Source organism: Dendrobates tinctorius, unplaced genomic scaffold (genome assembly GCF_039654945.1).
Source record: "Dendrobates tinctorius isolate UK_male_01 unplaced genomic scaffold, ASM3965494v1 ptg000160l, whole genome shotgun sequence".
NCBI classification, from domain to species: Eukaryota; Metazoa; Chordata; class Amphibia; order Anura; family Dendrobatidae; genus Dendrobates; species Dendrobates tinctorius.
The window spans coordinates 19707019-19730009 of NW_027361827.1; the positions used below are offsets into that span (position 1 = coordinate 19707019).

At 45.0% G+C, this 22991-nt stretch overlaps 1 protein-coding gene across 1 annotated transcript in view; it reads left to right on the forward strand.

Moving 5' to 3' along the window:
- The first annotated feature begins 505 nt into the window (after positions 1-505).
- SUSD1 (sushi domain containing 1) overlaps positions 506-22991 on the forward strand; it is a 488868-nt gene continuing 466382 nt past the window's right edge. Inside the window, exon 1 of the mRNA XM_073549625.1 lies at positions 506-584. Within this exon, the coding sequence (XP_073405726.1) occupies positions 506-584 (79 nt within the window). The remainder of the gene's footprint in view (positions 585-22991) is intronic.

The window sequence follows — 22991 nt, forward strand, 5'->3', positions numbered from 1 at the left end:
CTTTGTGCCTCAAGCTTATTTGTCTACTAGAATAGTATAAAAAAATGATACTAATGGTTCTACTGTAAATAAAACAAATAAAAAAAGTATTCTCATAGTTTTATACACATTTTATCAGATGACCGATATGTGTTTTTGTTCCTGTACATATGCCTGGAGTTGTTTCTAACCTCGAATGCTTGCTTGCTACCCCTCGCATTGCTATCTCATACCCCATATTTGACATTAGCCCACCTATAACAGCTGACAAGTTCATTAAATAAGGAAGGGGGGACCTTTTTTTATTTTTTTTTCTTTATATTGAGATGCAAGACGAAGAATGAGTCACCCAAGTGCTTGCTCCATCCTGGCAAGGCGTTCTATGAATGTGCTGCCCACAGGAAAATGACGCCTCGTATCTGATAAAAAAAGGGTTTTCTGCTCTCAACTTATTTTAGATGTGCAGGGTAAGAACTGGAGCTGCCAAGAAGTTAACAGTGGGGGGAGTGTTGAAAGACTTCATGATATGACCACACTAAGTACTGCGCACCCTGTGCTGCTGGAGATATGGCTGCTGCTCCTGTTCTGTGCTGGCGGCTCTACCGGTGAGTTACCGCCCTATGTAACACTTGCTGGATTATTGTTATCTTGTGAGCAATGAAATATATTGTGCAATAGCTTTAATAGAAAGATATATTCCATTTTGTGCTCTTTGGAGGTATGTTGTCAGATATTATTATTTCTATTAGAGATTATATTAATGTTAATAATAATAGTATTAATATTAACATATGCATACCTGAAAAATGGCATGCCTTTCTTTATTTCCCTAGTTATACTAGTGTAGTTTACATATCTGGGATTTGAAATTCAGGAATGCACAGAAAATCCAGTATGTGATTTTGAAGTCATATAATTTTTTGAGAATTTTTTTCTAGAACTTCTTAAATAAAAAATATTGTTGGTCTTTTTTTGGAGGAAGTGTGAGTGCAGATAGGGTCCTCTAAATACCAAATTGGAATATTATACCACTTTATTTTTTTGGTTTCAAATGCAACTGTATAGGCTTTGTGTGCCCATTTATGCTCTATATATAAGGTCTAAGATGTCAGTAATCTTTGATATCAGAGAGATCAAATAATAGTGATGAGACTGGTAAGCTGAGCTAAGTTTAAATGACTTGAATTACCTGAAATCTACTATTTTACTTATATAGCGCTATTAATTCCATAGTGATTTACAGACTTTGTGATCATTGCTGCCCCCATTGGGGCTCACAATGCAGATTCCCTATCAGTATGTCTTTGGAGTGTGGGAGGAAACCGGAGTACCCGGAGGAAACCCACTCAAACACAGGGAGAACATACAAACTCCTTGCAGATGTTGTCCTTGGAGGGATTCATTTTGTATAATAACACAATGGTCAGGATCATCAATTGTGTGTTTTTTTAAAGTCACTTTTCGTTTGTTGTCTTGTAGTATTCATTGTTGTCTTTTTTTGCGCCACATTCTTTAACATGGTTCATGAATTTAAAAAAAACTTTAGCTTTTTGGTGCCTTTTCAGCGCAAGGTGGCATGTTAAAATGTGGCAAAATTTGTGCAAAAAAACCCCAGACATTCTTAGACTTACTCCATGCTGGGACTGGAGTACATTTGAGCAAAATTTTTCACAACTTGTTAAAAAAAAAATCATTCAAAAACATCTGGTAACCCCAAACTCTGCTGTCAATAGCGAAGAAAAAGAACCCAAACATGGAAACACATACAAAATAGGCTGTAAAAAGGCACAAATAAAAAAGAAGGAAAAAATGAAAAATAGGTGACACAATTTCAAAAACTAGACAAAAAGGGGGCAAAATGCAAAAATGAATTGGGCCTTAAGATTATTTATATTTTGGTGTATTTTCTTTCATAATTTTAATCATTTAGGTTAAGTTCCCACTGTGACTACTTGGTGATTATATGGTGTGTTTCACTGCAGAAAAAATGCAGCACATTACCTTTCTGACAAAGTGGATGGGATTTTTAGGGTATGTGCACATGTTGCGGATTTGTGTGCGGATTTCCTGCGGATCTTGTGCTGATTTCCCCTGCGTTTTTATACCTGTGGATTCCTATAATCGAATGGGTGTAAAAACGCTGCAGAATCCGCACAAAGAGTTGACATGCTGCGGAAAATAAACTGCTGCGTTTCCACGCTGATTTTTCCGCAGCATGTGCACAGCGGTTTTTATTTCCCATAGATTAACATTGTACTGTAAATCACTAGCAAATCTGCATTGGATCCGCAGTGGCAAATCTGCTGCGCTTCCGCAGCAAATCCGCAACGTGTGCACATACCCTTAGAGCTCTCATGCCCATCATTTGAAACATGTCAATCTCTTTTGCGGTAAATATGCCTTTTATTTGCGTTTTTTTTCCTTAGACTTGATTGAAAGCAGGGAAATTCCAAGGTACAAAACATAGATGTGTTTTAGTGCGTTTCTGCAACAGAAATGCCCTAAAAGCTGATTTGCAATATTTGCAGCTGATTTTTCTGCATTAAAAACCAGAGTGTTGGCAGTAAAAATGCTACGTAACATATGCACTTTTTATGCGTTTCTGTCTTTCTGTTTTTTACTTGCTTTTTTCACATTTATTTGAATTGGTGAAAACACTGCAAAAATACTGAAAGTATTGACATGCTGTGGATTTGAATAAATGCTTTGAACGTTCAAATCTGCAAGAAAAAAAATAAGCAAAAGTAACATGGGCATGACATTTCAGAAATCTCACTCACTTCGCTGGTACTGTAAAACAAGTAGCGTGTGAACAAACCCTTTAACTATCTAAGTTTTACAACTCTTACATAGATAACTCTACAACACTTACTAGGAGTGTGCTCTGTATCAAGTAAGGATAATTGTCTATTCACCATGATGTTATGATGAAGTATTTGTGGTTTTACAGGGGAATCTAGAGAGTCAAACAAATCTAAAAGAACAGCGTGCAGTCATGTGCAATAGATGAGATACATTGGTCTGAGGAATCTTTTACTCAACCCTAAAATTACTGATTACAGCGTTCCAGAGTTATTACCACTTAAAGTGACACTGGTCAGATTGAAAAAATTTGGCCTGGTCATTAAGGTCAAAATTAGCTTTACCGCTAAGAAGTTAATGGCCCTGGATGTTTTGTACCAAGCAAGCGCAGAGAGATTCTTTTGGTGTGTTAGCTGCCTTTACATTGGGCACATGTTCTATCCCTGAAAGACATAAAAATGCGGACTTCTGAATGAAGCTTAGCATCAGAACTCAATCTTTCATTGGGAACCAGAAGAGCAGACTGTCCAGCAGCTAAGGGACCAGAACTGCAATGTAAGAAATGGGTACCTATTTGGTGCAAAACTTCTAGAAAGCTAAGGAAATTGTTACATTGTTACCATAACTCTCATTAACTTTCATGGCAGCTTCAGAAATAGGGTAACTCAGTTGTGTATGGCTGTTTTCGTGGCCTCACCGCCTATGGCCAAAATTTTGACGTTGTTATTCCAGTCCCAGGTACTGTATATATGGAAAACATGGGAATAACCCTTTATACTTCATTATCACAACTAATGTTGCCTATACAACTCTACTGAACTTTTGCGTCCTTTCAGTTTCAATGAAATAAGGAATAAATTCTTGGACTTTAAGTGCGCTGCCAGACAGATTCCATAACCACACAAGGTTAAAAAAGTTAACCCTTTAATCCCTACGCGTTTCGAAGCATAACGCTTCTTCTTCAGGGGTTGACACATTGATGTCAACCCCTGCCCTCTTTTGTTATAAACAAATAATATTTTACCATACTATATTATGAGATGAGCAGATCTTTTGAAATTCAAATTCGCCAAATTTTCCACACAAATTCGATTTACTTTGAGTAATATTGAGCAAATCTCAGGAGAGCTTGTAATTGCTCTGAAAATACATGTGGGGCAGAGGATAGAGAGAGGACTCCACTTACCATAATGTGACGTCTGCCTGCGGTCTGGGCTGCAGCCAGACAACACCCCGAGAAACACTGATACCCTTTACCCCTATACAGGGATCTGGATTTATAGCAGAGCCCAGGAGGCGCTGTCTGAATAGGAGCAATGACCAGAGCAGGACGGTCGCCAGAAAGAAGGTGTTCCAATACAGGACACAGAGGCAATGATATCCGAGACTAAACCAGTTGGGCAGAAATGGTATAAAAACAGTAGACAGTAGCAGAGTCAGATTCCAGGCCGAAGCCAGAGTCATAAACCAGGAGAGTCGCAGAGGTACAGAATCGTTAGGCAGAAGCAGAGTCAGAATTCTGGCCGAAGTCAGAGTCATAAACCAGGAGAGTCGCAGAGGTACAGAATCGTTAGGCAGAAGCAGGGTCAGAAGTCCAGGCAAAAGTCAGAGTCAGTCAAACAGTAATTCACACAGTAACACGCAGGGGAACCAAGAATATATCCGGCGGCCTGCAAGAGCAGTCCCAAGGTATTTGAGGGATCAGGTCATCCCTCACAGGCTCCTGGGCTGATGATGTCATCCGGACCGCCCCCAGGACCAGGCTGGATGATGATGCACCAGCCCCTTCATGACTGACCGAGGAGCGAAGCCTGCGTCCAGCGCCCTCAGGCGCAGGAGCTTCATAACTATCGCCGCCATCACTCAGGGTTGAAGCACAGCGCCTACCAGAGACCGAGGCCGGAACCGCAGGCCACGAGTCAGACGGTGATGGGACAGTCCGGCGCCTACTAGTGGTCGAGGCCGGGACAGCAGGCCCTGAGTCTGATGGTGATGTGACAGTCCGGCGCCTCCTAGTGGCCGAGGCCGGGACAGCAGGCCCTGAGTCTGACGGTGAAGTGACACATAAGAGCTTACACTCTACAGAACAGAAGGAAAGGACCCAGCTGGCCATCAGAGCTTACACTCTACAGAAAAGAGAGGACCCCGCTAATTATAAGAGCTTACACTTTACAGAGGAAAGACAGAGAAATAGGACCCCGCTGACTATAAGCACTTACGCTGTACAGAAGAAAGAGACAGAGAACCCTGCAGACCATGAGCTTACACTTACCTAGTGACTGTGGAGATGGAAAACAATTCTGGCTTAAAAACTCTAAAATGGCCAAAGAATAATGAATAATTGCTATTCAAATCAGCCTGATTAATTCAATCATCTAGACTTGTGTATATGGCTGTTTTAAAGGATCTGTCCACTGTAGTTAGCTTTGCAGATGCCTTCCTAGTCTTTCTGACTGTTGGACCCAGTGGCAACCTCCCCCCAGCTCTAATTGACACACCTGGACTGGATGTTTGTAGACTCCCTGTCTGCTTCTGGTAATCGCTGGTGATATTTCCATTTTCCCCTGTTGAGACTTGGTGCTACAGCAGTTAGCTATCTTCTTCTGTGGTGCTGCTGGATGATGTCTGTGTTACCTCTCTGAGTCTACACAATGTAAGTATTCCCCTTGTTTGTCTATCCCAGCTGTCTTTAGTTGTAGTGGGTATTGACTAGTACCCATCCTTCCCTAAGCAGGACTTATTGCCAGAATCAGGCAGGGATTAGGTTCCTGCTCGACGATAGGTGCAGAACCTGTATAGAGACATTTAGGACAGACAGGGTGACTTTAGATCTGCCTAGGGGTCCCCACTGCCCCTTTTGTAGTGTTGGACTCCCTTCCCCTCATCGTTTTGCACTTAGTCTTCCCACACTGCATGACAATCACATTTGACCTACAGTTGAAACCAGAAGTTTTCATACACTAAATAAAAAGACACATATGCATGTTTTTCTCAATATCTGACATGAAATCAAATAAACCTTTCCCGTTTTAGGTCAATTAAGATTATCATAATTATTAATATTTGCCAAATGTCAGAATAATGAGACAGAGAGAATGTTTTAAGGTATTTTATTACTTATTGCAAAGTCAAAAGTTTACATACACTAATTTTACTATACCTTTTCTACAATTCTGAATCGAACATATGATGATGTCATGTATTTGGAAGCTACTGTTTTTTTGGCAACATCTGAGTTAATTAGAGACACACCTGTGGATGTACTTTAATTCACACCTGAAACACATTACTTCTTTGTGCAGCATCATGCGAAAAGCCTCAAGAAATCATCCAGGATATCAGGAAGAGAATTGTGGACTTGCACAAATCTGGCTCATCCTATGCTCCGTTCCATTGGCCTCAAGGACACCGTTCTCTCCTGGTTCTCCTCCTATCTCTCCGACCGCTCCTTTACTGTATCTTTTGCCGGTTCCTCATCCTCTCACCTTCCCCTTACTGTTGGGGTCCCCCAAGGATCGGTTCTAGGCCCCCTCCTCTTCTCCTTGTACACTGCCCCTATTGGTCAAACAATCAGTAGATTTGGTTTCCAGTACCATCTCTATGCTGATGACACCCAATTATACGCTTCTTCTCCTGACATCACGCCAGCCTTTCTAGAAAACACCGGCGATTGTCTAAACGCTGTGTCTAACATCATGTCCTCACTATATCTGAAACTGAACCTGTCAAAGACTGAACTCCTGGTGTTTCCTCCCTCTACTAATATACCTATACCCGACATTGCCATTTCTGTGTGTGGTTCCACTATTACTCCCCAGCAACAGGCCCGCTGTCTTTGGGTCATACTTGATTCCGAGCTTTCCTTTGCCCCCCACATTCGATCAGTGGCTCGCTCTTGTCATCTGCACCTCAAAAACATTTCTAGAATTCGACCTTTTCTTACTTTTGACTCTTATTATTAATACCCTTATTATTACTATTATTACTACCTTCATGCAATTTTTGCAATATATTTTTTTACTTTTTTATTCCAGGATATTTGTTTTGTGTTTTGCTTTTGGTTTACTTTTGACTCTGCAAAAACTCTTACTGTTTCTCTTATTCATTCTCGTCTGGACTATTGTAACTCTCTTCTAATCGGTCTCCCTCTTACCAAACTCTCCCCTCTCCAATCTGTCTTGAATGCTGCAGCCAGGATCATATTCCTCACCAATCGTTACACCGATGCCTCTACCTTGTGCCAGTCATTACACTGGCTACCCATCCACTCCAGAATTCAGTATAAACTTATTACCCTCACCCACAAAGCCCTCCATGGTTCAGCACCACCCTACATCTCCTCCCTTGTTTCAGTATACCACCCTACCCGCGCCCTCCGTTCTGCTGATGACCTGAGGTTAGCATCCTCAATAGTCAGAACCTCCCACTCCCGTCTCAAAGACTTTACACGCGCCGCGCCAATTCTTTGGAATGTACTTCCCAGGTCAATACGATTAGTCCCCAATCCCCAAAATTTTAAGCGTGCCCTGAAAACGCATTTATTCAGACTGGCCTATCGCCTCAACACATTAACCTAATCTATCCCTGTGTGGCACAGCCAAAAGTTTTACCATAACCAGATTTCCCGCATCATGTTCCCACATGCTTTATGCATCCATTAGCCCTCTGTGTCTCTACTGTTACACACTTAACATTATGGCTGGTCCATACAATCAGGGCAATTGTTACCACCCACCTTTCGTGTCTACCTCTTTCCTCATAGACTGTAAGCTTGCGAGCAGGGCCCTCTTTCCTCTTGGTATTTGTTATAATCTACTGTTTGTGATTATTGTTATGCTGTAATGTCTATTGTCTGTACAAATCCCCTCTGAAATGTAAAGTGCTGCGGAATATGTCGGCGCTATAAAAATAAAATTTATTATTATTATTATTATTATCCTTGGATACAATTTTAAGATACCTGAAGGTGCCTCTTAATTTGTACAAACAATTATACCCAAGTACAAACAAGATGGGAATGTCCAGCCATCATACTGCTCAGGGAGGAGATGGGTTCTGTGTCCCAAAGATGAACGTGCTTTCGTCCGACATGTGCCAACCCAAGGACAAAAGCAAAAGATATTGTGAAGATGATGGTAGAAGCTGGTAAGAAATATCCACATTGAAATGAGTCCTGTATCAACATGGGTTGAAAGACCACTCTGCCAGGAAGAAGCCATTACTCCAAAAGTAACATAAAAAAAAGCCAGATTAATGTTTGCAAATGCACACAGGAACAAAGACCTTAATTTTTGGAGACATGTCCTGTGATCTGATGAAAATAAAATTGACCTTTATTGGCATAATGACCATTGTTACGTTTGGAGGAAAAAGGGAGAAGCTTGGAAGCCTAAGAACACCATCCCATATGTGAAACATGGGTGTGGCAGCATCATGCTGAGGTGCTGTTTTGCTGCAGGAGGGCCTGCTGCACTTCACAAAGTAGATGGCATCATGAGAAAAGAAGATTATGTGACAATACTGAAGCAACATCTCAAGACATCAGCTAGGAAGTTAAAGATTGGACAGAAATGGGTCTTCAAAATGGACAATAACCCGAAGCATACTGCCAAAATGATTACAAAATGGCTTAAGGATAACAGCGTAAATGTTTTGGACTGGCCGTCACAAAGACCTGATCTCAATCCTATTAATAATTTATGGGCAAAGCTCAAAAGACCTGGATCAGTTACACCAGTTTTGTCAGGAGGAATGGGCCCAAATTCCGACCAACTATTGTGAGAAGATTGTGGAAGGATTGTGTCATTCAGTTTAAGGGCAGTGGTACCAAATACTAATGAAATGTATGTAAACTTTTGACTTTGCAGCAAGTAATAAAAATGCCATAAAACATTCTGTCTCTCTCATTATTCTAGCATTTGGCAAATTTTAATAATTATGGTAATCCTAGCTGACCTAAAATGGGAAAGGTTTATTTTGATTTCATTATACAAAGAATGGTTCCACTCTATAATGCTAATGCATGTCAATGTGGAATATATGTAATCAGAATTGCAATACAGCTTTAGAATTATAGAACAAAATATGAGACTCTTAGCATAAAATTTGGCCAAATATTATCTGCCCACCAGCCAATGTCAAGGCGGCCTCAAATCTGATGGGTACCTACACTGTGTGAATACCTCTCTAAGGCTGATGTCTGAATTCCTGGGTGAATGTAGACACCTCTGTCAGGAATGCCTGCATTTATGGGTAAGTAGGGACCTGCTATAATTAAAATCACCACCTGGTGGAGGGTGGAGTGCTCGGTCAGTAAGCTAACATACAAGAGACAAAAAAACTGACTGGCACATCCAAACTAATGTGAATAGGTGCATACCAAGAGGAGCTACCCCCATATACAATATACAAAATATACACCGGTAGCCAGCAGCCAGCCAGGAGACAGGAAGCACCTGAACAGCGGCGCACTGAGATGCCGGAGGAGACGACGGACGGTAAGTATCAGAAGACCGAGGACCCGTGGCCCTAACATCAGGCATACTGTTTCATAGAATAAATACTGATTGCTCATTTAGTGACAGGTGACTGACAGGTCTTGGCCTCCTAAGGTTGCGAAGCAGCTGGTTAAAAGAGAAGGGAACATACAACACGAGTGGGAAAAAGCGAGGTCGAGGTGGAAGGGGGAATAGGCTTGGTGTTCCACATGTACGTGGGTTAGGTGTCAATGTTATTGAAAGCTCTATGGAACAAGCAATGTCTCTTCCTATTCAAAGACAACTGACAACATCTGTTACTGAACGGGCTACTCGACTCTCTTTCTTTGGCAGTCGCACAATGGTACGCCTTGTTGATGAGGCTCAAAAAGAGCATGTGCTCCAGTTGATTGCAAGCGCTGCATCAAGTGGCCTCTCCTCTTCCTCCACCTTAACCTCAGAGGTGACACCCCAATCACCCTTGTTTCTCCCTGCATCACAAATTTCCAACCACCCAACTGACTGTGGAGAACCACAGATGTGCCAGTCTGCAAAGCTGTTCACACATTCTATTCCATAGACATCAAATGTCTGCTCCAAAGATTCACAGAATGCAGAGGAGGAAAGCATCTGCATCGATGCCCAACATTTTTTCCTGTTGATTCTGGAGCCATGCAAAGTAGGGTCTGAGCAGAATTTAGACCCTCGTCACCAGACTTTAACTCCAGGAGTGGAGGTAATACTCATTAGACTGAGATACCAGAGGTGCACGCGGACTGTACTGTGCTGTCAGGGTAGGAAGAGGAGGAGGGTGACTCTCATGGTGAGGAGTGGGAGAACAGAAAGGATGATGATGAGGTTGTATATCTCACTTGGTGTGAACCCAGAGGCATGTAGCTGAGTAGCTCAGCAGAGGAGGTAGAGGAGGAGGAAGATGAGGAGGTTACGTTGCGGCTTACTGTACAGGCACGGAATAATACAACCATGACAAGCACTGCATCCTCAGCCATAATTGTGGCTGTGGCCAGCACCAGTCGTGAGTCTGCAGTTTGCAGGGGAGGCAAGGGTTGCCTAGCCTGGGTGTTGTTTGAGACTGCAAATGATGACCCAAGTCACGTTATCTGCCAAATTTTCCAACATTGACTCAACAGAGGCAAAAATTGCAATATTTTGACTACTACATGCATGAACCGACACATGCACGATCAGCATGCCTTAGTCTGGGAATCACACTGTGCTAAAATACGGCCTAGCGAGCCTCGCCAACCACTGACCGTCAACCGCATCTTCTGCATCTTCCTCTTCCTTCACCGTGGCAAGTGTTCTCACACAGGTCACCAGCCGCAAAAAATCCACTTGTTTACCCCATGCAGTCGGGGTGAGTAAGAGCCTGTCAGCTGTTACAGAAGTGGACATGCCTGCTGTTTTTATTTCATCGAGCACAACATATCCTTCTCAATTCACTACAACATCTCAGCCTGCACCTTACTCACTGTCCAGCAGTTTGTCCTGTTCACTCTACTCCACCTTTTCTCAGCACAGCAGCCAACCTTAGGTCCCGCAGATGTGGTGACGTAAAAGAATGTTTCCTCCTACACATGCCAAAACTAAGAACTTGAACTCCACCATGTCCAATCTGTTGGTCACGGAAATGCTGCCTTTATGCCTGGTGGAAACAAACAGAGTCTGAAAGTTAATGACCTTCGCAGTCCCCCAGTACTAGTTGCCAAGTCAACATTACTTCTCAAAGAAAACTGTCCCTGCACTACACCAGCATGTCACAGACAATATCAGCCGTTCGCTGAAATAATCTACAGTTGAAACAGTTGAAATGCCTTTCAAACATTCTCTCTTTCTCTCATTATTCTGGCATTTGGCAATTATTAATAATTAAGTTAATCCTAATTGACCTAAAACTAGAAAGTTTATTCTGATTTCTTGTCAGATATTGAGAAAAACATGCATGTGTCTTTTTATATAGTGTATGTCAACTTCTAGCTTCAACTGTACGTCTTCCAAGGTACATTTAACCACTGACACCTGGACGAGCAAACATGGGCAGGTAGGTTACATCTCACTGAATGGGCACTGGTGGTTGTTGGGGCAGGCAGTCAAGGGGCTGCTCCACAAATCTTGGAATCGCCAAGGCTTGTGGGACAAACCTCTGTATCTAACACTTCTTGCACTGCTTCTGGCACCTCCACCTCCTCTAGGGCCTCCACCTGTCTCCTCGAACTCTCATTTAATGAGACATGTGTTTCAACATTGCAGAAAGAATCCCCTCACCTCTGTACTGTGCATCCAGGGCTCACCGCAATCAGACAGTGTTTAAGTTAATATGCCTTTGAGATCGCAGTCACACAGCACAAGCGTTGTGGACAACTAGCTAGGCTAAGTTAGAGCAATGGTTGTCTCAACTGAACCGGTAGCCAGGGAAGTGTGCCATAACTGTGCAAACCTGGTGGTGGTCATACGCCAGGGCAACCTCACACATGTACCTTGCACGGCTCACATCCTCAACCTGGTGGTACATCAATTTCTCCACCACTATCCCAGTCTGGATGCGCTGCTGCAGAAAGCATAGTGACTGTGTGCTCACTTCCGACTAGAGTTGAGCGAAACAAGTCGAAAAAATTCAAAAGTCGCCGACTTTTGGCAAAGTCGGGTTTCATGAAACGAAACCCGACCCTAGGATGAGGTCGGCCACGAGGTCGGCGACTTACGCGCCAAAGTCGCATTTCAAAAGTTTGTTTTGCGCTCTTTTTCAGCCAATCAGGATCCACGGACACTGTGGGCAACGTGATGACATAGGCACGGGTCACCACCATCTTTCAGAAGGGCATGCAAGTGATTGGCTTGCTTTGGTGGGCATCACAGGGGGTATAAAAGGGCATGCACGCCGACCGCCATCTTACCTCTGCCGATCTTAGTATAGGGAGAGGTTGCTGCTGATTCTGTAGGGAGAGCGTTAGGCAGGGAAGAAGACAAAAAAACTGCTTCTGCTGCTAGCGATTTGGCCTGCACAACACACCAGTCACTGTGTGTGCAGTGCAAGGGGAGGCTATATAGTGGTGTATCAGTGGTGTTGGTTGTTGGGCTGCCTTCTAAGGCTTCCTGACATTCCTGCATTGCTGTTTACCCACTGCTCCGCAAACTGCTTTTTTAAAAGCAATCCCAATTTTTTTTTTTTTGTCCTGCTGAGAAGACAAAAAAATTGCTTCTGCTGCTAGCAATTTGGCCTGCACAACACACCAGTCACTGTGTGTGCAGTGCAAGGGGAGGCTATATAGTGGTGTATCAGTGGTGTTGGTTGTTGGGCTGCCTTCTAAGGCTTCCTGACATTCCTGCATTACTGTTTACCCACTGCTCCGCAAACTGCTTTTTTAAAAGCAATCCAATCTCCCTTATCCTCTAGTCACTTTTGTCACAGCTGTGCCATCGAGCCTGTCACATAGCGCTCAGATATTCATTGGGCCTCACACAATCCAAAAGTGTCCAGTGTCCAAAAGTGTGTGCAGAGATTCAAAATCTCCCTTATCCTCTAGTCACTTTGGTCACAGCTGTGCCATCGAGCCTGTCACATAGCGCTCAGATATCAGTGGGCCTCACACAATCCAAAAGTGTCCATCCAGTGTCCAAAAGTGTGTGCAGAGATTCAAAATCTCCCTTATCCTCTAGTCACTTTGGTCACAGCTGTGCCATCGAGCCTGTCACATAGCGCTCAGATATCAGTGGGCCTCACACAATCCAAAAGTGTCCATCCAGTGTCCAAAAGTGTGTGCAGAGATTCAAAATCTCCCTTATCCTCTAGTCACTTTGGTCACAGCTGTGCCATCGAGCCTGTCACATAGCGCTCAGATATCAGTGGGCCTCACACAATCCAAAAGTGTCCAGTGTCCAAAAGTGTGTGCAGAGATTCAAAATCTCCCTTATCCTCTAGTCACTTTTGTCACAGCTGTGCCATCGAGCCTGTCACATAGCGCTCAGATATCAGTGGGCCTCACACAATCCAAAAGTGTCCATCCAGTGTCCAAAAGTGTGTGCAGAGATTCAATATCTCCCTTATCCTCTAGTCACTTTGGTCACAGCTGTGCCATCGAGCCTGTCACATAGCGCTCAGATATCAGTGGGCCTCACACAATCCAAAAGTGTCCATCCAGTGTCCAAAAGTATGTGCAGAGATTCAAAATCTCCCTTATCCTCTAGTCACTTTGGTCACAGCTGTGCCATCGAGCCTGTCACATAGCGCTCAGATATCAGTGGGCCTCACACAATCCAAAAGTGTCCATCCAGTGTCCAAAAGTGTGTGCAGAGATTCAAAATCTCCCTTATCCTCTAGTCACTTTTGTCACAGCTGTGCCATCGAGCCTGTCACATAGCGCTCAGATATTCATTGGGCCTCACACAATCCAAAAGTGTCCAGTGTCCAAAAGTGTGTGCAGAGATTCAAAATCTCCCTTATCCACTAGTCACTTTGGTCACAGCTGTGCCATCGAGCCTGTCACATAGCGCTCAGATATCAGTGGGCCTCACACAATCCAAAAGTGTCCAGTGTCCACAAGTGTCTGCAGAAATTCAAAATCTCCCCTGTCCTATAGACACCTTGTACCTTGTTTTACATTACTATATAGTTTGTTGGATTTTGTCTACATTTCTACCAAAAATGAGGAAGGCTGGTGGAAGAGGCCGTGGAATTGGGCGGGGGTTGGCAGCTGGTAATGATGGTGTTGGTGGTGGATCTGATGGTAGTGGCAAGAGCAAAATAGGACCGAATGCAGGAGGTGCTGACCCTGCGTCATCGTCTGGCTACATAAGGCCTCGAACGCTTAGTTTTCTAGGAGTTGGCAAACCGCTTTTAAAGCCAGAGCATCAGGAAAAAGTTTTGTCTTACATTGCTGACTCAGCCTCCAGCTCTATCGCCTCCTCTTCTTCAGTTGTAAAAAGTAAAAGCACTGAGTCGTCATTGGAGGTTCATGTTCATGAACCACACCTTTCCTTGTGTCCTTCACCCCAACCAAGATTGAAGGATGACGCAGGCCATACTACTGATTACTCCATGGAGCTGTTTTCACATACCATGCCTGGATTATCAAGTGAAATGGTGAATTACCCAGGCCAAGATGAATCTGACATGGAGTGCACTGATGCACAGCCGCTGATAGATGATTCTGCTGGTACATTCACTCAGAGCACTACATTGTCCTCGCAGTGTACAGAGCCAGATTCTGACCCTGATGAGACTCAGGTGCCCCTTCCCGCACACTATACCACCATACACGGTGACACAGAGGAAGGTGCTCATGACATAGAAGAGGAGGTGATGGATGACCCAGTTGTTGACCCAGATTGGCATCCATTGGGGGAAGAGGGTGCTGCTTCCAATAGCTCAGATGAGGAGCATCCACAGCAGACATCGACATCGCAACAGCTGTTATCTGGCAGGCCCGGAGCACTCCAAAGACAGGTTCCAAACATCAAAAGAGTTGCTGGACAGCTTGTCCAGAGGGTCAAAAGATCACAGCGTGCTAGGCCGCAAAATGTCTGCCAAAGTAGGAAGAGTGCATTGTGGCACTTTTATGACCAAAATCCTCATGATCAGGCCAAGGTTATCTGTAAGAAGTGCGCAAAGACCTTTAGCCGAGGGAAAAATCTGAAAAATTTGAATACCAGTTGCATGCTTAGACATTTAACCAGCATGCACTTGCAAGCGTGGACACAACACCAAACCTCAAGTGCCACATGTGCAACTGATCACAACGAAGGTAGTCAGCAACGCTACATTGTTTCCCCCACTGTAAGCCCACCGGTTAGCACAGCAGCAAATGTTGAGGTGTCGTTGCAAGACCACAGCAGTCAGGGAATCCCACTGTTATATCAACGAAAGACTGATTCTAGGCCATCAGAAAGAACACCAACTCCATCACCATCATCAACCCTCTCTCAGTCCGCCCTGTCCACCGCTACTTCCACCATATGCAGCTCTCAAGTCCAGCTCACCCTCCCAGACACTATGAGTAGGTCAAGAAAGTACTCAGTCTCTCATCCGCGTACACTGGGTTTGAACGCCCACATTGCCAAACTAATCTCGTTTGAGATGATGCCCTTTCGGTTGGTGGAAAGCACAGCTTTCCGCGAACTCATGGCCTATGCAGTACCACGCTATGACCTACCCAGTTGCCACTTCTTCTCTCGCAAAGCCATCCCAGCCCTCCACCATCATGTGAAAGACCGCATTGTCCATGCACTCAAGCAGTCAGTGAGCGGAAAGGTGCACCTCACTACTGATGCATGGTCCAGTCGGCATGGCCAGGGCCGTTACGTGTCCATCACTGCGCACTGGGTTAATGTGGTGGATGCAGGGTCCACAGGGGACAGCGGTGGTGGGACAGTGCTGCCTAGCCCACGGTATAGGAAACAGTTGGCTGTAGGCGTTCGACCCTCCTCCTCCTCCTCCTCCAGAAGCGAAAGCTCGTCCACAGAGCGCAGTCATACGAGCACTCCATCTGCAGCTGCCACTGTTGCACACGATGTGTCCCCCTATCGAGCAGCTAGTGGAAAGCGTCAGCAGGCTGTGTTGCAGATGATGTGTTTGGGCGACAGACACACCGCCGAGGTGCTGGCCGAGTACTTGAAGCGACAAACTGAGTCATGGCTGGGCAGTGTACATCTTGAGGCAGGCAAGGTAGTTAGTGATAACGGCCGTAATTTTGTGGCAGCCATAGCCCTTTCAAAACTCAGCCACATACCTTGCTTGGCTCACACCTTAAACCTGGTGGTGCAGTGCTTCCTCAAAAATTATCCGGAGTTAACAGCCCTGCTCCAGAAGGTGCGAAGACTGTGCGCGCACATCCGCCGGTCGCCTGTACACTCCGTTCGTATGCAGAAGCTGCAGCGATTGCTCCACCTTCCCAACCACCGCCTCATTTTCGACATTGCAACAAGGTGGAACTCCACCCTGCACATGGTGGAGCGGCTGTGCGAGCAGAGGCAAGCCATAATGCATTTGTGGGAGGATACACGGCCAGGCACTTTGAGAGCAGACATGGAGTTGACAGGTGTGCAGTGGTCGAAGCTGAAAGACCTTTGTAAAGTCCTTCAGTGTTTTGAGGAATGCACACGGCTGGTAAGCGCAGACGACGCCATCCTAAGCATGAGCATCTTACTTATGCGTCTGCTCATGCAAACTTTGATACACCTTAAGGAGCAGGCGTCTGCAGCCAATGTTGATGAGGAGGAAGAGGAGGAGGGAATCCTTGATGACATTCAGCCATTGTCTGCTCAGGGACCTCTCCTGGACGAGGTGGAGGAAGAAGAGGAGGAGGAGGATGATGATGGGGATGATTACTTAGGGGAGGAGGATGCATCTCGTGGGGCAAGTGAAAATGTTGGCATGGCAAGGTCTGGTATAGGGTTTGTGCGTGACTGGAGGGATGTGGATTTGCCAGAAAGTGCTCCTCCACCCAGCACTCGCAGTGCATCATTGGCACCGGGAACATTGGCCCACATGTCAGATTATGCCTTGCGGATCCTAAAAAGGGACCCCCGCATTGCCAAAATGATGAACGATGATGACTACTGGTTGGCCAGCATCCTGGATCCACGCTATAAAGGCAAATTACAAAACATCATGCCACAGGAGATCCTTGACCTAATATTGGCTAATAAACAAGCAACTCTGGTAAATCGGTTGCTTGAGGCATTCCCAGCACACAGCAGTGTTCTCACACAAGCCGTACGGGCCGGGGGCAGCTTGGCAGAGGTGTTCGTGGTGCACACAGCAGAAGTGGCGTTGGAGACAGGGGTTTCATGACCATGTTGTGGACTGATTTTTCAAATACCGCTCACACAACTGGTAATACTGCATCGATGGAAAGTGACAGGAGACAGCAGTTGTCAACTATGGTTACAAACTACTTTTCCTCCCATATCGATGTTCTCCCACACAGGTCATTCCCCTTTGACTATTGGGCCGCTAAACTGGACACCTGGCCTGAATTGGCCCAATATGCCTTACAGGAGCTCGCTTGCCCAGCTGCAAGTGTGCTATCGGAAAGAGCCTTCAGTGCAGCTGGATCAATCCTGACAGAAAAAAGGACCCGTCTGTCAACCCAAAATGTGGATGATCTAACCTTCATTAAAATGAACCACGCATGGGTTTCCAAGGATTTTGTCCCACCTTCCCCTGATGACACATAGGGTGACAGAAAAATGGCTTGCTTTGGTCCACCTCTTCCTGGTACTTCACCTATTTCGCCTTTTGCATCAGCTGAATGTCCAACATCAACATATGCCACTTTCTAAAACTCCCTAACTGTGCTGCCTCCCCCCCCATGGCCGGGGTCACCACCTAGTGCACGACACCGTGCGAGTGCCGTTGCCCTGGACAGGTGGGTAGGCCGACTCTTGGGCGCGGGCACTGGCACAGGGTCCCTCATAGTGCAATCAAGTGTCTCTGACGGTGGTGGTGCACACCCGCCGTCAGACACACCGCTGTACTATGAGGGGCCCAGTGCCAGTACCGATGCCCATGAGTGGGCCCCCCTTGCTTGGGCAGGGCCCCAGCATTTGCAATCTTTACCTCTCCCTGCTCCTCCGCTGTGTAATCTGGGCCGTCAAATCCATACTGTGCCTGACACCGTCTGAGCCTGCCTCCTGATGTATAGACATATATTTTGAATGTGTACGCTATCCATACATGTTATCCGGGGATACGGTACCCTTTCTAACCTTTGTGCAATCACGTGCAATCCATACTGGGCCTAACACCGTCTGAGCCTGCCTCCTGAGACATATATTTTGAATGTGTACGCTATCCATACATGTTATCCGGGGAAACGGTACCCTTTCTAACCTTTGTGCAATCACGTGCAATCCATACTGGGCCTAACACCGTCTGAGCCTGCCTCCTGATGTATAGACATATATTTTGAATGTGTACGCTATCCATACATGTTATCTGGGGATACGGTACCCTTTCTAACCTTTGTGCAATCACGTGCAATCCATACTGGGCCTAACACCATCTGAGCCTGCCTCCTGAGACATATATTTTGAATGTGTACGCTATCCATACATGTTATCCGGGGATACGGTACCCTTTCTAACCTTTGTGCAATCACGTGCAATCCATACTGGGCCTAACGCCATCTGAGCCTGCCTCCTGAGACATATATTTTGAATGTGTACGCTATCCATACATGTTATCTGGGGATACGGTACCCTTTCTAACCTTTGTGCAATCACGTGCAATCCATACTGGGCCTAACACCGTCTGAGCCTGCCTCCTGAGACATATATTTTGAATGTGTACGCTATCCATACATGTTATCCGGGGATACGGTACCCTTTCTAACCTTTGTGCAATCACATGCAATCCATACTGGGCCTAACACCGTCTGAGCCTGCCTCCTGAGACATATATTTTGAATGTGTACGCTATCCATACATGTTATCTGGGGATACGGTACCCTTTCTAACCTTTGTGCAATCACGTGCAATCCATACTGGGCCTAACACCGTCTGAGAATGATAGATGGGGCCCACCATACACTGGAACATTCCAAAGGTGGACATCAGACACTGGAGCAGCATTTACAGGGCCCATTATACACTAGAGCATTAGAAATGGGGCCCATTATGTTTGGAGCATTATTTGGGCCCATAAGACAGTAGAGCTTCATCCATGGGGACCAACATATACTGTAGCATTATGTGGAGCTCATCATATACTGTTTCAAACATTATATGGGACCAATGATTTTGTATGGAGAAATAGATGGGCCTCGTCATGAGATGTAAAAAGTGAGGTATTTTTCATTGTACTATACCGCTATTTCTCTGCCGTATCGGAGCATGATGAGTTGTGGTATGTGTTAAAGGGGCGCTCTTTCGCCCAGGGCACATGAAAACCTGGAGCCAGCCCTCCCCCCCCCACAGTCTGTAGCCAAATAACCCCCATTTTTCAGTGCGTAACTTGTATTATGAAGTTAATTAAGGTTGACAAGCTTAAGTAAGAAGAATTGATGCTTTTGGCATTCAAATGGGCACTGTTGGTGTGTTTCCTGTCCTCCTCTCACTGCCGACTTTTATTCCCCATTGACTTACATTGGGTTTCGTGTTTCGGGACGACCCCGACTTTTCCCTATAATCGGACGATCTTGCTCGACCCGACTTTTGGAAAAGTCGGGTTTCACGAAACGAAACGCGACCCTAAAAAACCAAAAGTCGCTCAACTCTACTTCCGACTATAGCACCCTACAGGTCATCGACTTGCATTGATACAGAGTAGTGATTAGCGAGTATACTCGTTGCTCGGGTCTCCCTGAGCATGCTTGGGTGGTCTCTGAGTATTTTGGCGTGCCTGGAGATTTAGTTTTCATTGCCTCAGCTACTTGGTTTGCGACTGCTTGACAGCTTGAATACATGTGCCTGTTTGTTAGGGAATTCCCACATGTATTCAGCCTGTCTACAAGTCACAAATCATGCAGCTGAGATGAAGAAAATTATATTTCCGAACACACCAAAATACTCGGAGATTACACAAGCATGCTCGGGGAGACCCGAGCAATGATGCTACTCGCCCATCACTATTATAGAGGTGTTTCAGCCTGCCGGTAAACCTGTTAATTTGCGATGTGCTGACATGGTGGAATTCCACTATGCACATGTTGCAGTGACTGTGGCAGCAGCGAAGAGACCAGGTGCAGTATATCTTTTTGCATAGCTCGAGCCAACACAGTATGGGCGTGGTGCAAATACCGCTTGTAGAGTGGGCACTGATGCAGCCTTCTGCACAGTTTTGGAATGGCTACTAAGATGTTTAGTGCTGATGATGCCGTCATCAGCATCACTGTTCTGGTCATCTACATGCTGGAGCACAATTTGAATAGTCTGCAAGAGGAGGTAGTGGTCCCAGAAGAAGAGGAGAAAGCAGAGGAGGATGCAGAAGAGTTATCAATATCTCTAAGTTCGGGACTCTCGTCGCACAGGCGGAGTGTAGATTTCAGCGATCGAGGGGGCTCATGGTACAAGACAAACTGTTAGTGAAGGTGCAGGAGCCGAGGAACAAATGGAGGAGGAGGAAGAGGTGATGTGCGTGCAACAGTCAGGAGATGAATAGGATAATGATCCCCTCTTTTTTGTCTGTGGATGGTGGCAGGGGACGTAGGAAGCAGGCTAGGGTGTTAACCCCGCCACCAACACACTATGGACTTGAACCTTATGAAAGCGCCCAACACTTGAGTGCCTTCTTGCTGCACTATCTTCAATATGATGCCCATATTCTTATAGCTAGCAGTAGTGCTGACTACTGGGTTGCCACTCTATTAGATCCACACTACAACAGTAAATTTTGCCAGATGCTCCTTTCCCCCTGGAAAGGGATGTGCGCATTCTGGAATATTGAAACACGCTTGAAGACAATCTTAAGACTGGCTTTTCCCAATAAAGCAGAGAGGCACACAGTGTGCATAGCAGTTCTGAATATTCAACCCTGGGAGCGTTAAAACATTAGCAGCAACAGTGGTATAATCAGTATAAGCGGCATAAGCAATTTTTGTGAGTCATTTCACACATTTTTTTAGACCAGCCCGTGCACCAGCAGAACAGAGTACAAGTCTGACACACTGTGAATGACTGGAGAGGATGGTGCAGGAGTAACTCGAGCTCAATAGTAATGCCATCAGGGGAAATTTGGAGCTTTTTGCATTTTGGTCTTCAAAAATGGAAAAGTGGCCAGAGGTCGCGTGACACGCCTTGGAGGTTTTGTCATGCCCAGCAGCCAGCGTTCTCTCAGAAAGTGTCTTCAGCGCTACTGGTGGTGTCCTAATGGATAAGCGCATTCGACTGTCCAATAAAGTGTAGACAGCCTTACCTTCATCAAACCCCTGTCCCAGACTAGACAGACTAGGCAATGGTGTTGTTTTTAGTGTCATGCATTGATCTTGCATTATTGCAGTCTGTGACACCTTTGTCATGGCTTCTGTGTCTGTTATTGCTACTGCTGCTGATGTTACAAATTATTTTTTGAAATGTGGAGACTCCAAGTTGTGTCTCCATCTATTCAGTTGATTGTTGTGGAAGGGGTGTAAGAAGCTCATTATACTGTTTCAACTCTGTAGAAATTGATGTAACTTTAGTGGTGTGTGACAATAATTTTTTGAAGTGTGGATGCTTCAAGTTGGTGGGTTGTCTGTTGTGAAAGGGGTGTCAGAGGCCCATTATACTGTTTTACTCTGTGGAAATTGATGTAATTTTAGTGCTGTGTGACAATAATTTTTTGAAATGAATCATAGAATCATAGAATCATAGAATCGTAGAGTTGGAAGGGACCTCCTGGGCCATCTGGTCCAACCCCCTGCTCAAAGCAGGATTCGCTAAATCATCCCAGTCAGATGTCTGTCCAGCCTCTGTTTGAAGACTTCCATTGAAGGAGAACTCACCACTTCTCGTGGCAGCCTGTTCCACTCATTGATCACTCTAACTGTCAAAAAGTTTTTTCTAATATCTAATCTGTGTCTCCTCCCATTCAGTTTCATCCCATTGCTTCTAGTCTTTCCTTGTGCAAATGAGAATAAAGTTGATCCTTCTACAATGTGACAGCCCTTTAGATATTTGTAGACAGCAATTAAGTCTCCTCTCAGTCTTCTCTTTTGCAAACTAAACATTCCCAAATCCTGCAACCTTTCCTCATAAGACAGGGTTTGCAGACCGGTCACCATTCTGGTCGCTCTTTTCTGAACTTGCTCCAGTTTGTTGATGTCTTTTTTAAAATGTGGTGCCCAAAACTGGACACAATATTCCAAATGTGGAAACTCCAAGTTGGGTCTCCATTTGGTGACCCAGATACCTCATTCATGGCCCATGGTTGAGTGCTTCTGTGCCACTATAAAATGTTCTACTGTGGGTCAATTGATTAGTCAACTACCTGTACTACTATCCTTACATATTTCTACCATTAGTAGTCTACAAAACTCTTGTTTGTGCCACGTGAGTGTGGCTGGGAAAAAAATACAGTTTTAGCTGTTGCATGAGGTATCAGGGTTCCCAGCAAAGAAGGCTTACACTGCTCCCTTACCCACCTCATCTTAATTGAAACTTCAATTCAAAGCTTGAAATGCTGGCCCACACCCTGATACCTCATGCATGACCCATGGCTGATTGCTTATGTGCCATTATAAAGTGTTCTACTGTGTTTAAATTGATCAGTCAACTACTTGTGTTACTATCCTTACATTTTTCTTACATTATTGCTCTACCAAGCTGACATTTCGGCCACCTGAGTGTGGCTGAGCAAAAAAGCAGTTTGAGGTTTTGCATGAGGTATCAGGGCTTCCACTAAAGCAGGCTTGCACCGGTACCCCACCAACCTCTTAATTTGAACTTAAATTCATTCAAAGCTGTAAATGTTGGCCCAGATTCTGGCTCATAAATGGCCCTTGCCTGACTGCTGCTGTGCCATTATTAAATTTGTACTGTTCGTCAATAGATGCCACTTTTCATGGTGTCTGCCCCTAATTTTTGTAAATGGTTGGACTCCAAGTTGGGTCTCCTTCATGTGTGTTGCCTGAATTTGGCAGACCACTCAGAGCACCAGGCCTACACTTGTTGCAGATCAATGTTTAAGTTAGAAATGCTGATCCAAACCTTGTCCCAGGCCGGTGCCATGCATCCATGCTACTCAACTATACTATTTGTACTCTGGGTCAAATGATGCCACTTTTCCTGCTGTCTTCC